At 35.8% G+C, this 15,697-nt stretch overlaps 1 protein-coding gene across 1 annotated transcript in view; it reads left to right on the plus strand.

The window, feature by feature from the left end:
• The first annotated feature begins 266 nt into the window (after positions 1-266).
• The window catches only part of LOC129754369 (myrosinase 1-like), a 30,150-nt gene continuing 14,719 nt past the window's right edge, over positions 267-15,697 (plus strand). The window contains exons 1-2 of the mRNA XM_055750388.1: positions 267-893; positions 15,434-15,665. Coding sequence (XP_055606363.1) covers positions 841-893; positions 15,434-15,665 — 285 coding nt within the window. The 5' untranslated portion in view covers positions 267-840. The remainder of the gene's footprint in view (positions 894-15,433; positions 15,666-15,697) is intronic.

The following is a 15,697-nucleotide window of genomic DNA, read 5'->3' on the forward strand; positions in this document are numbered from 1 at the left end:
GAATCCACTTTATTGATTCAATCTTCAATTTGGTTGGATCTGTCATCGTAAAGTTATCTTCTTGCTAGAACCTGCCTAGGCTGGGGTCCTAGCTAGTGGCTAGTGGGATACCATCCCAGTCAGGAACAGACCCCTAAAAGACTATTTTGCGTAGCGTCAAGAGCCTACCGGCAGAACAGATAGCGCAGTTGTTGATTGGCCGGGCTTCAAGAATGGGACTTTTTCGACTAGTTAGCTTCGTATAAATACACGATCGCGACGAGCCGTAGCGTTTAGTTGGTTTTCGCAGCCGCTGTTGGGCTGTTTCCATTGAGTAAAGTCGCGGCGCGCGTGAGGCTTCGAATTGATTGTAGTTGGTTGGCTGCTGGTTTGGTTTTTTTTTACTGCTGCAGAGCAACGTTACTACTAGAAGTTGAGGCGTTACCTTAGTGGGAGGGGATATTCATCGACGAGAGTCCCCCAGAAGTACTAAAATTTTGGAAGTGAGCCCCGATCATCGGTTGTTGTGACCTTAGGGTGGCATTTTTTCTGCATAAATACGTCTAATTCGTGCTATTGTTGGAACCGATTAAAAATGTGGTGAAGAATAGCTGAAGATACGTCGATAACTTTGAACAGGTGGATTTAGTGCCAAACAGCCCATTCGTTATCATTCCGGTGGCGTGCGCGTGAAAAGTGTTGACAAAGTGACGATAGTAGATCATTTAATTGGGCCATAAACAAGTGTTTTACGAGCATATGCTCAGTGGGCTACCGATTAGTAGACCTACTGGAACAAATCGCAAAATAGTGCCTCGATAAAGTGCGTGGTGAAGAATTCAACTCAATCGGCTCAACAACATGACGGAGAGTCATCGATCAACGCTGGCAAAATCACGCTGGAGTCATATGATGTAAGTGTGACAGACGAGATCACATTGAACTTGGCCGAGAGACCCCGGTTTTGAATGAAGTTTTGATGCCCCGGTTCTTTCATTGAGAGGCTTTTATTACACCTCTCTGGAGAAGTTGGCAGCTACTAAGCCACTAGACTCAGCTGGAGGTAGAGACTCTGTTCATGGCCTAGAAGTGGCTACTACAGGCAAAATAGTAAACATAATCGCACATACTCATACCTGCTACCTTCCACCTACTCCTACTGCAGCTCATATACGGCTGATTGAGGCTCACGTGCGGACAGCTGCTGGAAGTCTAGTCTATCCAATTGGTAGTGAACTTGAAAAGTTGCCATTTAAATCTGAATCGACCGACAAGAGGGGGAACGCATGAATGGAACAGATGCATGCGGTTGGTTGCGTTCGGTTAATGAGGCAGATGAGGCTGCTTGAATGCGGTAGACATACAAGCTTGAATGGCTTTATCCGGAACGATTGGGATGATGTTGGGCACGGGGAATTCCGTTTGAAACGGAGTCATGTTTGTTGTTGCTTTCGGTGGCGGTTTCGTGCACGCAACTTGAACCAGTTGTTGTGGTGACATGGGAAATCCAATTTGTCTTTTCGGTTAAGATGAAATGAAAGCGTGATGATGAAATTGTTTACCTTCTTTTTGGTGAATATGTGCAATTGTTTGAGGAACTATAAATAACTTCCGGAATATTGAAGAAACTCTTAGGTCGAACCAGATGTTGCGCATAATTGAAAATAAAAACTTGCGACCGTTTAATCAACAAATTTAGGAACGCTTACTTTAGAAAATGATAGCAACCTGCATTTAAAGTTTTTGGAAACATTTCAGACTAGGCTAATATTAGCCTACGTTTTCACTGACGAAAAAAAAAACAAATGATGCATCTTAAGAAATTTATGAGAATTTGGAAGTAGATTTTAAATTAAAAACTTAATGAAATGAACGACTTCAACAAGAGTTGAACTGTGGCAAAGCGAATAAGCTAAATTAAACCTTTAGAGGATACTTTTACTATTGACAGATATTTTGTATTACGAGGATTTTTTTTTCAATTTGTGCCCAACAATATGTGCAGGAGTGGATTTTTTTAAATGAAAATATAATCATATTAAAAAGCCACTCTACTATGTCATTTTTAAACGGAAAATTAAAAAAAAGTACATAAAAATGCGTTGAAATTTTATCAGCTGTTTTAAATTACGTTGTTTACCCTTTAATTCTTAATGTTGTTTTAAAACAACACTTATCAAAATCCAAGTTTCTCGGGAACGCATGGATATTTTTAAGTGATGTACTGACTAGCCCATCTTTATTACGATTATTTTATGTTTGTGTGAGATATCGCTGTTATTTCTTGAGGTTTTCAAATTCTAACAATTTTTTTAATCTTATTCAATCACAAACACCTTTCTGCATCCAATAAAAAAGGTTTGGAAGAAATTTTTAAAATAGTGTTGAAATAAACTAAGAGTTTCGAAAATTATTTTTTAAATTTGATGGGTCATCACATTTTTAACTCTCAAAATAACGACTTCGATCATGTTCAGTGTATATATTTTATTCTTAGTTAGCTTGTTTTACTACTCACTTCCACCTTCGTAATCTTCATAACATATTATTCTAGTTACCTGATTTTTTATTAAAACATTATTTTGGGTGAAAAAAATTACTTTCGAAAGTTTTACCTGATTTGGCTGAAGCACGAGCTGGCCAAAGGACTTAAAATTTGTGTGGAGATTTTAGTCAACATTTAAGAAAAATCGATATTTACTTTCACCCTTCATTTTCTGAAATAGGTTTATTTCCAGCACGCTATAAAGCTCAGAATTCCAAAATTACTTGTTCAAACAATGAAGAACAAGTAGATAGGTATTTACAAACTTAATTACAACATGAATCTCAGTGGAAATAATATTTCCTTTTAAGAGATCCATGTACATTTTTGATATTAATTACTAAAATTTAATATGAAAATTGTTAGGTACGTGACACTAGTTGACTTTGATGAGATTTTTGAGACTGAATGCGTGATTTTTTGTTCACGATATATCAATAAAATGCTAAAAAAAATCTTTTCTTCCACAAACTTCATAGCATATTGGGAACATACCTATTTTAGAAAATAGAAAGTAAAAGTATATATAGGTTTTTCTTATATTTGGTCGAATTATAAGAAAAACTACGGAGCAAAAAAACATTTCCTTGTATGAAACCACGGCAAGCTGCCCGGTTGAGCTTATGTATGCAAACCGGTAGTAAAAAAGTAAAACACAATTTCTCTTTTCCAATTCCTATTCCAAAGCCCCGGCCAAACACCAGGAAGCTTTTCAAACTTGTAAACAAAGAATACAAACAGGCAAATACAATAGTTGTTTCGAAAGAGGTAAACCTTATCGTTAAATTTTGAAAGGCTATCTAAAGTATGACGACGGGTTGGCTTAGAAAGCGAAGATTCATGAGGCAGTTGCTCATTGTGTGTGTTGATTTGGCTTTGAAAGTGCAGATTTCAAAAGTCCGCTGCTGATTGTCTGTTTTGGCCTTTCGGTGGGAAAAAACGGAATTGACTAAGCAAGCGCAGATTTTTAAGAATGCTGCTGCTGATTGCTTTGATTCAGTAGAATTATTTAACCGAGTAGACTTACAACACATATTATAGAGAATTCGTTTTCAAGTGGTGGTGCACCGGGGCACTACCGGTAGTGCACTTTTTGCTGTTTTTCATGCTCGTTTTCACGAAGAGTAGTCCACTGGTAGTGCACCATAAAGTGGACGGTGGAACACTCTGAAAACATTCGGTGTTGCTTGCGCTCTCACCAATACTATCATGAATTTTGACAGCACGTGCTTCCCGATGTAAACAAGTATCAGCTGGTTGGTTTATTTCTATACCGCAAAATTGCGTTCGAGCTGTTTTTTTCTCTTTATTATCCCGAAGAACGGAAACTTGTTCCGGATTCAATACCAGTGCCGTTTCCAACAGAGGCGGAAAATTTTACCTGGATGGCACGTTCCAAAGCAAACAACGCTCCCAAGAAGAAATGTGCCCAGAAGGCTTGCTGCAATCGGTTCCAGGCGATGCCGAAAAAGAGGAGCAAATCCGAGTGCAAAAAGGCCAACCCAAAGATTTGGTGGAATCGCCCAAACCAAAAAGTTTTCTTGTTCGGGAGGGTCCTATAAGTTGATCTCCACAGCGAGGAGCGTTCAGCTGCATCGAAGCTACTCTGCTACAAGCCAGCTTCGAGCTGTGCCTTAGGGCGACGATGCTCGATTGCGCCAAGTCCCGGATTCCCACCCGTTGCCCTTCAAAAACGGTAGTTCGAGACTACACCCGCATTGGGAGCTTGAATTTCGTTCGTTTCGGTCTGTTAGCAAAACTTTCTCCCCCGACTTCCGCGATCCGAGTTCGCCATTTTGACTTCCAAGATTTTTTTTTGTAATCTGAAAACGGAAATAGGTACTCGAGCGAAGATGAGATTTGCGAGGAATAAACGTTCAAAATACCGGAACCTTCAAGCTGGGGTAACTACAGTCTAGCAGCAGCAGCAAGCATAGACCGCCCAGAATCAGCCGGTATTGCAGTTATCATCAGAGCCAGAGGAGAATCTACCAAGCAAAATAAATCTGAAATCTTCACAATTCAACATAATATATAAATTCATGCTAAAATTTTCATATTATTTAAAAGACAATGAACAACTAAAGTAAATTCCATTTCAATTTCGAAGTCAAATGAAAACAAATACCAGCTGTAATGGATTTTTGACAGCTTGATGTTTTCTGTTGACACTGCCGATTTCACGCACACCATCAAAGGTGAGTGCAAAACTCGATTCATGCTCGTTTTCAGCGTGGATGGTGCAACACTTTCGGGTGGTGAAAACAAATACGGTATTAGATTGTTTGTTTTGATTTTGCCTTCCAGTGGTAAAAGGAAATTGGCTTCGGAAGCGCAGATTTTCAAGGCGACTTGTGCTGGTTGTATGTTTTGGTTTGGCCTTCTAGTGGAAAAAGACGGAATTGGATAAGAAAGCACAGATTTTTACGGCAGCATCTGCTTATTGTTTATTTTAATTTGGCCTTTCGGTGGAAAAAGACGGAATTGGCAAAGGAAACGCGGATTTTTAAGGCAGCTTCAGCTTATTATTTGTTTCGATTTACTTTCCGGTGGAAAACGACAAATTGGCTTAGGAATCGCGGTGTTTTAAGTCAATTGCTGCAAATTGCTAGTTTTGATTTGGCTTTCAGGATGGAAAGGCTGTTTCTAAGAATGCTATCAAATTATTCCGGCTCCCGTGAACAGAGACAGAGTGACAAGTTAAGCACAGTTTTGGGAAAGCTGTTCCTAGTGTTCTGGCTCTCAGATTGAGATGGCTGTTGCGAAGAACTTTTTTGGATTGGATGAAGAGTAGGCAGAAATTAAAAAAATAATTTAAGATTTGAAACACTTTTGCTGAGAATGGAATGTCAAAAATTGGATGAGGAATATTTGAATAATAATATTTTACAGTATGACACAAAAAAAATGTTGAAATGTTTAGACTGGTGTTTTGAGTTGTTTTTAACTACTTTGATCTGTCTGTCCATTGACAGATGGAAGCCGGGAAGTGGATGACCACGGTCTACACGCACTGTAAAACTGGTTTAATCAGTCAAGACGAAAATGCTGCAAATATCTCGAATTCTTTCATCCAAAGATTGGCCAAAAAGATATACATAAATGTATCATCAAATGCAAGTGCAAAGCGCCATTTGATAATAGAACGAATTAAAGCACTGTAAATTGAGCACTTTGATTTGAGCGATTGGTTAAATTTGAAGAAGAAGCAGCTGATCGTCGTGTTCTCATACGACAAACTTTGTTCGTATGATCCGGTGTACAATTCACGTACGGATATATTTCGCTCTTGAAGGCTTAAGAAGTTCCAGAGAATGAGAAAATCAAGTAGTGTAAGTGGCTTTTCATGTTTTTCAGGTCCAAATTGAGCTAAAAAATTTTGAATATATTTTAATTGCGAAGAGAATAATTTGTTTCAAATCTGTGCATACCGAATTTTTTGAATGTTTGTACTTTATTAAAGTAGTTAATTTTTTTCGATCTGCATCCGAGGCAATTATGTTGGAAATCACCGTATGAAAATCAGAAGAATTCACCTTTCTAGTGCGACTGTAAAATTCACATGCGATTTCAAACGCGGACATTGATTTGGAAAATTTCCAATAAATACTCATGCCTACAAAAAATACTAAAAAATTAATTTTTATCTAGGTTTTGAATAAAAATTTAAAACTAATTTTGTTCCTTTTCTTGGCATGCAACTTCAATCGAAATACACCACCAGTGTTGGAAGCTGGAAAAAATACATGTTCATTAAAGAGGTATTTTTGGGCTGATGTTTTCCCTTAAAATTCAATTAAAATTACGCACTAATGTTTTCATGCTAACTGGGTTGTATGATAAGATCGTTTCTATCAACTTAAGCTTCGAAATAAGTTGGAGAACGTAAGTGATTCGACTAACTAAAATTCATATCCAAGCATTGAAAATGCAAAAATCGCTATTTGGGAACCATGAATCGAAGGTACATTGGTATGCGTGCGAACAGCATTTGCATTGCAGTATTGCAGTCTGCCGAGCAAATGCCACGTGGTCTGCTACAGAACACAGTGGTTCGAAATAAAAAAAAACTAAGAGAAATTAAGCAACTCACAAGACTCAAGATGTTTTTCTTATCAAAAACTGTTAGTTCGATGGCAATTTATGACTTTACTGACTTTAGTATATAAAATACATAATTAATTTAGTTTTGGAATCGTTTTCTATTGCTTGGGAACCATATACTTAGATTTAATTTTTTGGATTTTTGTTCTTATTTTTTTCTTGGAAACATAAGTTGGAAGTTCAGGAAAATATCGCTTTCTTTCCAATTATTCCTTAAAATATTAGATGTGAGTCGAATTAAAAAAATGTTTTAGCAAGGTTTACATTCTGATATCAATTTGGCGTGTCAAACCACTGCGCAACGCCCCGGGCATTCAAGATGGCATTGCTAGAAGCTCATAATCTCAGCTAACAAATTCAAAAGGGCAAAATCTTAAAATACCATTCAAGGAATTTTTCTATTTCTTATTCCACAATATGAAGATAGTTGTTTGGTAGTGAAAATAACACTATGTGTCGCAATCTCAAGTCTCCTAGAGTATTTTACTATTAACTTATGGTCTATAAAAAACTTCGTTAAAATGATGAACTGTGACATCTCTTTAAAAAAGGAATGTGGAATGAGGTATGTGAATCAATCGGGGCCAGATACGGATATTTTACTTCAATATTCTGGCAGCTGGACCACACCAACTTTTTTTAAAAACTCTACGTTGAAAACCTGGGATAGTCTAGATAAATCCATGCCATCTGAAATACTTTTCCTAGATTGATTGGCTTTAGGGGATTTTTTTTTATTATCTGACGGGTTTGCGCCGGGGGTCTTCAGATTTTCCCCAAAATTGAAAATTTGGTTCATTTTTGCGACTTAAAAACATATGTATTTTTTCAGATTTCTAACATTTTTATTTTTTGAGTTAGCTTCGGTTAGATTTTTTTGTAAATAAAAAATAACCATTTTTCAAAGCTACATAACTCTGGTGTTTCTCAACGGAAATTATAAAATAGCACATCAAAATGCATTGAAATTTTATCAGCTTTCCAAATAGAATAGTTGAAAAAAATTAAATAATTACCTTCAACATGAAAAGTTGTAAATAAACTTTAAATGGCGTCTAAAAGTACCGTCTGCACCACCGAATATTTTGCAAAAAATACCATTGTATAGCTCGATTCATGATGCAACTTTCATCTGAAGACACCAAAGTGGGCCATTAACACCTTGAAGAGTTATGAAATAAATAATGACAATAAATCTCTTTTTTTGCATCGAAAACAAACAATGGTCGAACAACTGCACTCACATATGGAGATAGCAAGCACTTCTTACAACATGGAAACAAAAGAACTTACCAAAGCTGGTAAAAAACACTATTTTTTCGTCCTTTTCAGGCTGCCCCTACTCGCATAACAGTCTCATATGAATTTTTGTCAGTTTAGGTCAACATAAGGCTTCAACATAAAAGACAAAAAAAGAGGTTTTGTTCTAGAAATTTCGAAAAAAATATCCATTCGTGGCTGTCCTATATGAAATATACCTGAATAACAGTCCCATATGTGAAATACCACGGATTTGGTAACTTTTCAATGTTTCTTTCGGCGAAATAGTCTTTGGTTTATTGCTTTGAATCATTTAAACATTTTTTTATCTCACTTGATGTCGAATGATGCACACTAGTTTTCGAAGGCAGGTCTGACTTTCTTAGGAATGACTTCCTAAGCGAAAAACTATCGGATGCAATCAAAAATCGTAAAAAGATTCAACTTACAATGTGGAATTCATGATATTTTTTCGCAAAAGTATGTTTCTTTTTCTGACAATTGCATTTAGAAGTTCAAAAATGATCAAATTTAAGTCTTAGAAAGTAGCTTGGCGAGAAAAATATATTTTGTATGGGACTGTTATGCTAGTAGATTCGAAAAAGGTTTCAAATAATGAATAAAAATGGTGCTCTCGACCTTACCAATAACCCAATTTCGAAAATTTCAGGCCTAACGATTTATTATGACAACCTAGAAACGATTTTCGTTTATGCTGAAAGTGGTGGTCACAGTTTAAAAATATATTCCAAAACAGCACTATATATATATGGGACTGTCATGAAAGAAGGGGCGGTAGATTGTTGCAGCTTAACTGACTTCATGTTATATCCAAAAATCTATTAACGTATTCGTTTATACCCAGTTTTGCACCAGGTCACAACAAGTTATGCACATTTTACTGTCATTTTTAGAAGTTTATGCGCTAGGTTTTGCATCCGTAATTCCCCAGATTTGATTTAAAATGGACGGTGGAACACTGAAGATTCGTGTGTGAGCGATCGAGGTAACAAAACACTGACGACGAATTATGTTCGTTCTAGTATGGTAAACCTCAAAACTGGGCGAATGTAGAAAACGAATACGGTAAAAGTATCATATTTTCATCATTTTACAGCCTGGGCTGGCCATACTGAGCTTTTTGATTATTTCTACAACATTTGCCACTTTCTCATACTTTTTTGATCAATGGGAAAGGATTTTGGTGTCCAGTGCTTAGCTCCCGATATAAAAACTATGTAAAGCACGTCTATATTTCATTTTTTTAATCACATTTTTGTGATCCCAATCACAGGGACTGAACCTTCTACTATTGGCATTGATTATGCTTCACAATGATCTTTGATCGAAAAATTAATAAGTTACATAGTATATGAACAGGTTGTAAAAGCAACATTCCCATATTAGTTATATCACTTAAACAATACGATACTCAGAATTTTGGTTAAAATTTAAAGTTAGTTTTGCTGCAAACACTCTACAAAGCACGAAAAAGTAGTGTTTTTTACCTGCTTTGGTAAGTTCTTTTGTTTCCATGTTGTAAGAAGTGCGCGCTATCTCCATGTGTGAGCGCAGTTGTTCCACCATTGTTTGTTTTCGATGCAAAAAAAGAGATTTATTGTCATTATTTCTTTCATAACTCTTCAAGGTGTTAATGGCCCACTTTGGTGTCTTCAGATGAAAGTTGCATCATGAATCGAGCTATACAATGGTATTTTTTGCAAAATATTCGGTGGTGCAGACGGTACTTTTAGACGCCATTTAAAGTTTATTTACAACTTTTCATGTTGAAGGTAATTATTTAATTTTTTTCAACTATTCTATTTGGAAAGCTGATAAAATTTCAATGCATTTTGATGTGCTATTTTATAATTTCCGTTGAGAAACACCAGAGTTATGTAGCTTTGAAAAATGGTTATTTTTTATTTACAAAAAAATCTAACCGAAGCTAACTCAAAAAATAAAAATGTTAGAAATCTGAAAAAATACATGTGTTTTTAAGTCACAAAAATGAACCAAATTTTCAATTTTGGAGAAAATCTGAAGACCCCCGGCGCAAATTGTCAGATAATAAAAAAAAATCCCCTTTATTCAGATTTTATCAGTCCTCCATAAGTAACTTACTGTATACATATTGGAGAATTTTTTGAAGTGTTTAGTTTAAAAAGTTTGCTTACAAAATATGTTAGTTTAGATTTCATCAAAGGGAATGTTCATAAAAAAGAGAAAGTTCAAACCACTCGCGTACATACTTCGTTTCTGAATCGGTCCGCCTGACAGCGTAACATTTCAAAAGGGCGAAACTGCCAAATGTAAACAAATCGAGTTAACGGTCATTCCGGATGCACGCGGTTTCACTTTACCTATCAAACGCGGTTTCATCTTAAAATTACTTAAAACTTTAAAAAAATTGATAAAATTCAATTGGGCGAAACTTCTTGTTGACGCATTTTCGTTGGAACGTGAAGTTACGCCTATTCAAAATGGAGTGAATTTTTCTATTCGTGTAGAGCCAAAAGGCGTAACTGAGTTGACCGTGTGTGACAAGACGGCCTAATTAGTTTTTGCGTGTAGGATGAATGGGCGTAACTTCAAAACCAAAACAAAAACGGCCGATCAATTGGGCGAAACTTGCAGGCGTAACTGAAATCGAAAACAATAATAGGGCGAAACTCGAAAATCTCTGAAATTACGCGAAAAAAGTTAAAGTTCTTGATAACCATCGAACAATAAGTGAATATAATGTACATTTTTTGATTTTGTTGAACAAAAAGTGGTCGATTTTATAAATAGGATTTGAATAGGTGTTCCGAATTTTCAAACGCGTTTTTCTCGTTTCGAGCTAACTGCTAGTTTCGCCCTTTTTAAATGTTACGCTAGATTTCATCAACGTTTTCAAAAGCCTTTTTGTTGTATGAGTGAAGTCCGGTGTTCTATCGTCGCATTGAACTTTACGCTCAGCTGACGTCATTCTTTCAGTGGCCTTATATTCAGAATAGCCAACGATTTTGTTAACTGTCAAATGAGCATTGTTGGTAAAGATCTATTGCACATTGCTGGTGGCCAGGAATCGGATCATCGAAACGGCAAACAATTGGTACGGCGGCCAAGTAATTGGAGCACCGCAGTGAGTACTTTGTTTGCATTTTGCTCACATTAATGAAACTTCCATAGAGAAAACACATTTTTGTTGAACTCTAAGCAAGTTAGCAAGTAAATTCTTCAAAGAATGTTCTATGGTGCACTCAACAGGAAGGTTGGAATGTTGAAAAAAGGGTAAATCGTGCCTTAGGTGCCAAGGTCGGGTACATTTACCCTACTACGAAACATCTCGCCGGAATAATGGTATTTAGAGCGAAGCATTTTTGCTTCGAATGCGCGTTGAAGATGCTTCTTGATTTCATAAAAGTTGGAGTAAAAGTTAATGCTTAAATCGAATAATGATGTGCTTCCATGGACTCGGGCAAACTTCAGTGAACCCGAGGATGTAGTCATATCTCAAAACGGACCCAAACCTGAAGTCCCATGGATGCTCCCAACCAAGTGTCTATTTTCTTTAGGTTTCCATCGCTGAGGTGTGGGCTTCAATATCAGAGGCTTATATTGCGGAAGTATGCTCCCGATTTAGATCTCGCCTGTAGAGAGTAGTTGAAAAGAACGAAAGTGGACACATCGATGGATTGTTTCTTAAAATGTTAGTCTACATGCCTGAATGAATAAACAAAGATAAAAATGATGTGACCCTGAGAAGTATAGATGGGTAATTTTTTAACATATTTGTTATTTGTTCTATTCAAGCGTTTTAATATATATTTTTATTAAAAAGGGATCAAAGCAGCTGATATCAACTCAGGTCTAAGCTTTTAATTGAAGTACTTCGGCATTTGTGTATCTCTTCACTATTACATTTTTGTGAATTTATTCAATTTCCTATCTCTGAACAACGCAATTAACACAGCACTCAGCTGTGGAGGAGTTGCGTAAACTTGATTGTCGCATATATTCATCGGTTCCGCGAATTACTGGTGCTGACACCAGCAATTAAACCACTGTAAAGCTTGATCGACTGTGTTGATTTTATCAAAATATCTTCCGACTTAATAACGTTAACACGTTACATTAGAAAATTCTGCTAAACCAACAACCACCAGACGGATCGATGCGAATATGGTAATTTGCTGTCCTGCCTATTAATCAATCAAGTCCTAAACGAGAACCTGCACTCAATTCTAATTAGGGGAACCAAGATTACAAATTACCTCGGAAAAAACATCAACTAATTGTACTGAAAACCGGACCACTTTTTTTTAGAATAAAACCACTTGACTGCAACCGGATTAGCCGCAGGGTTGAGATGAATATTTCCGGTCACTCCAGATGGCGGTTTTAGTTTGCCTTGCCATGCCTTGTGGAAGAATTCTTAATCCCCAGACACCTGAGACCAAACGCACATATTCAAATGTCGATCATTACTGTTGGGTGTTTTTCATTGCTATCACTAATTGAGATTTTATTTAAAATGACATTCGTTGGCGGGAGCAATGATGAAATGGCAGCTGAATAGATTAAATACTACCGGGTGTGGACAGAGCTTAAATTCTAGATTGAAGTGCCCTGGCGATAAGAGCAGAACGCTTTTTAACACAAGATTTATCTACCAGCAACTAGCGTTCATTAAGATTAGTCAGCGATGAAATAGGTCGTTCCATTTCATTGCTTCCATTTACCTTCGTTTACCTTCCTGTCGGTAACAAAACCAATCAAGGAACTTATGGCTTGGCTGAATTGTAAGGGATACATTGCTCCCATCATAATGAGGCGCATGCCATTCTTGATCGTGTAGGGATCGATAAGTGAATGTAACCATTGATTGCAATGTTTCCATTTCAGGGAGACTGTACATTTTTCAAATGTTTCCGCGCATTGAAGAGTTTGCATGTTGGAAGTGTTCATAATAAGGGGATACTTGTCATTACGGAAGCTTTTTACACAGGTTTAATTATAATAATAAAGGTTGAAGGAAACTCAATTTGTACAGTTTAATCAAAAAGGAATAAGTATAGATTTCTTTCCAGATAGATACGTTCACATCAATTCCTTTTCTTGTTGTTAATCTGAATTCCTAATATTGTTTTTTTTTATTTTCTCCATTCGGGTCCGTGACCATGAGAGTTTTTTAAATTTGAGTTGTAATTACAGTTAATTTTTTGTGATGTTAATTTTTTTTAAAGTCAAAAATTGTGAATCATTCTTTCTTTCTTTCTTTTTTCGCTTTTGGCGCATACGGTTAGTCCACGACAGCCAAGTCTTATTGTGAATTTGTGTTTATATTATGATGACGTTACGCGAATTTTGAAATAACCGTTGACGGACTTTTTATTTTGACTTTGTAACATAAATTAGACTAACAGTTTTTAATTGAAAGGATTTTGATTTAATTAAACATTAACTTTAGCTTGCTTTATGAATTCTGCTTTTTTTTTATTTCATCGAAGTCTCCTTTTTTTAAAAACTTCTTGGAGCTCTATTTTTTCTTTGAGAAATTGAACGTTGTTCCTGATGGAGTTAAATTTATGCAGTCATAAAGAATATGTGAAGGGTTTTTCGTGGTATTACAAATGTCGCATTTATGGTCTGGGACTAGGTATGTAGTTTTTTTTGTGCAAATTTACTGTATCATTCCTTCAATTCGAGCCCAAGAGTAAACATCTCTTGGGCTCGAATTGAAGGAATGATACAGTAAATTTGCACAAAAAAAAAAAAACAAAAAAAAAAAATAAAAAAAAAAAAAAAATTCCTTCAATTCATACCCGAAATGAACACACTTCCATTCGCGTTAACGAATGTCTTAAATCTGATTTTTATTTTCCTTGCTATGACTAGACAATTTAATTTTCCTTCAAAACTATTGCTATCTCTTTTCCTCTTCAACTTTTCCTTTCCTAACGGAACAAGCGATTTCCGTTCGAAATAAACCCGCTATCCATTTCTTAAACTGCTATTAAACTATTTGCTTTCTTAGTCTATTCTCCACAGACCCTACATGTAAAGATGCTGTTTCAGACAGGAAAGGGTTATTCGTTTTGATGGGAAATCTTACTTGACAGATAGGATTGATGAATAAAGATTTTAAACCTGCGATACAAAATCTACATCTTTTACCCTAACTAAGGGCAAACAAAGAACTTCTTAAAAGTTCAGATAAAAATTTGATTTAAAATTCAACTATTTAAACATAATTTATATATAAATTTAAATTTTTAAGAAAATTTTCCGAATCGATATAGATAAAAGATTCATTCAATCAATATTCAGAATGAAAGTTTAGGAAAGGAGTTTAAAATCAAAGCTTAAAAATACAAAAACTACCTTAGACTTCATAGTTCAATATTTTGCATCAGCCTTATAACGAAAATTCAAATATCAAGTTAATCAATACAAAATCAATACATACTGAAAAAATGGAGCTGTCGAATTAGGTACTTATAAACCATCCCTCAAGTTTCATGGGATTTGTAATTTGTTATATTTAAAAACCCTGGAGAGATGCCATTAACTATACACTGATTCGTGTATTTTTCGTTGATATGATGGCTAGCATCTATGTCATGATCGTTGGCTTCGAAAACTTTACCCAAAAATAATAAATATTACTTTTCTACCTTTTTTTATAATTTTATGGAAAATTCTTGGAAAATCCGGAAAAATTTAATAGGGTCAAAAAATAGGAAACTTTTAATTATGATGTTTAATTTTCAGACCCTACATTACCAAAATAATTATTTCAAAATTAACCAATCAATAAAGGTGCGCATTTTTATTAGGGCATAATTTAGAACCTATGTAGAACATTTTTTACATTTTCTTTTCAACTTCAAGCGTATAAGCTACAAGTAAACACGAAAAAATTCTTTTCATTGTGCTGCTGACAGTTCTGACTGGGGGTGAAAATGCTGGTGTATTCATAATGGAAATTTTAGTGTAAGTTTGTCAAACTTTTTCATTGCATATTTTACTAGGAATTTGATATAAACTTTTTTTGATGAAAGTATATGAAAAATCGAACTTTTTTCCAATTTTTCCAATTTTCATCTAGTTTTGCACGTTTCAGCCCGTTAGGAAATAGGCTTTTCAAGTGTCTGACTGAACACGAAACAATTATGTAACATCCATATTATAGCTATTTTCTGTGGTTAAATAAGCGTTTCCCTTAAGGTGACCATTATGCCCTTATCTCCCCTATATTGAAGAATTGGAACCTGTAAAATTCAATTAAAATATTAATTAACAATAGATTAAAGAGCACGAAAATAAACTAAAACAATATTAACTTTGCTTCTGGGTTAAAATATATGTATATGACCTAAATTTTAACATATCAATGCAATATCTCATGACTGGATGAAGCATTAAATATATTGTAATTTTAGTTCGACAATAAATGAGTAAAAACTGATTATCTTTTAAATTGGAGCATTCAATATCCCATGCCCGTGATAAAGCCACTAACTAATTAAATTATCCGCTTACATTCCAACACAACAGGTACTCACCACTGCTGCTGCTACTGTGCTGCGGTCTGGTGGCTCGAGGGCAAATTACTAGACGCTTCCCGGCCGACTTTCGGTTCGGCGTCGGCTCGTCTTCCTATCAGATCGAGGGAGGTTGGAACGAAGGCGGCAAGGGCGAATCGATCTGGGATCGTATGACCCACCAGCATCCGGAGAAAATTGCCGACCGCAGCAATGGCGATGTCAGTGCCGATAGCTATCACAATGTAAGTTTTCGATCGACGATTTGTTTCGACGA

The sequence above is a fragment of the Uranotaenia lowii genome, chromosome 3 (assembly GCF_029784155.1).
Source record: "Uranotaenia lowii strain MFRU-FL chromosome 3, ASM2978415v1, whole genome shotgun sequence".
In the NCBI taxonomy this organism is placed as follows: Eukaryota; Metazoa; Arthropoda; class Insecta; order Diptera; family Culicidae; genus Uranotaenia; species Uranotaenia lowii.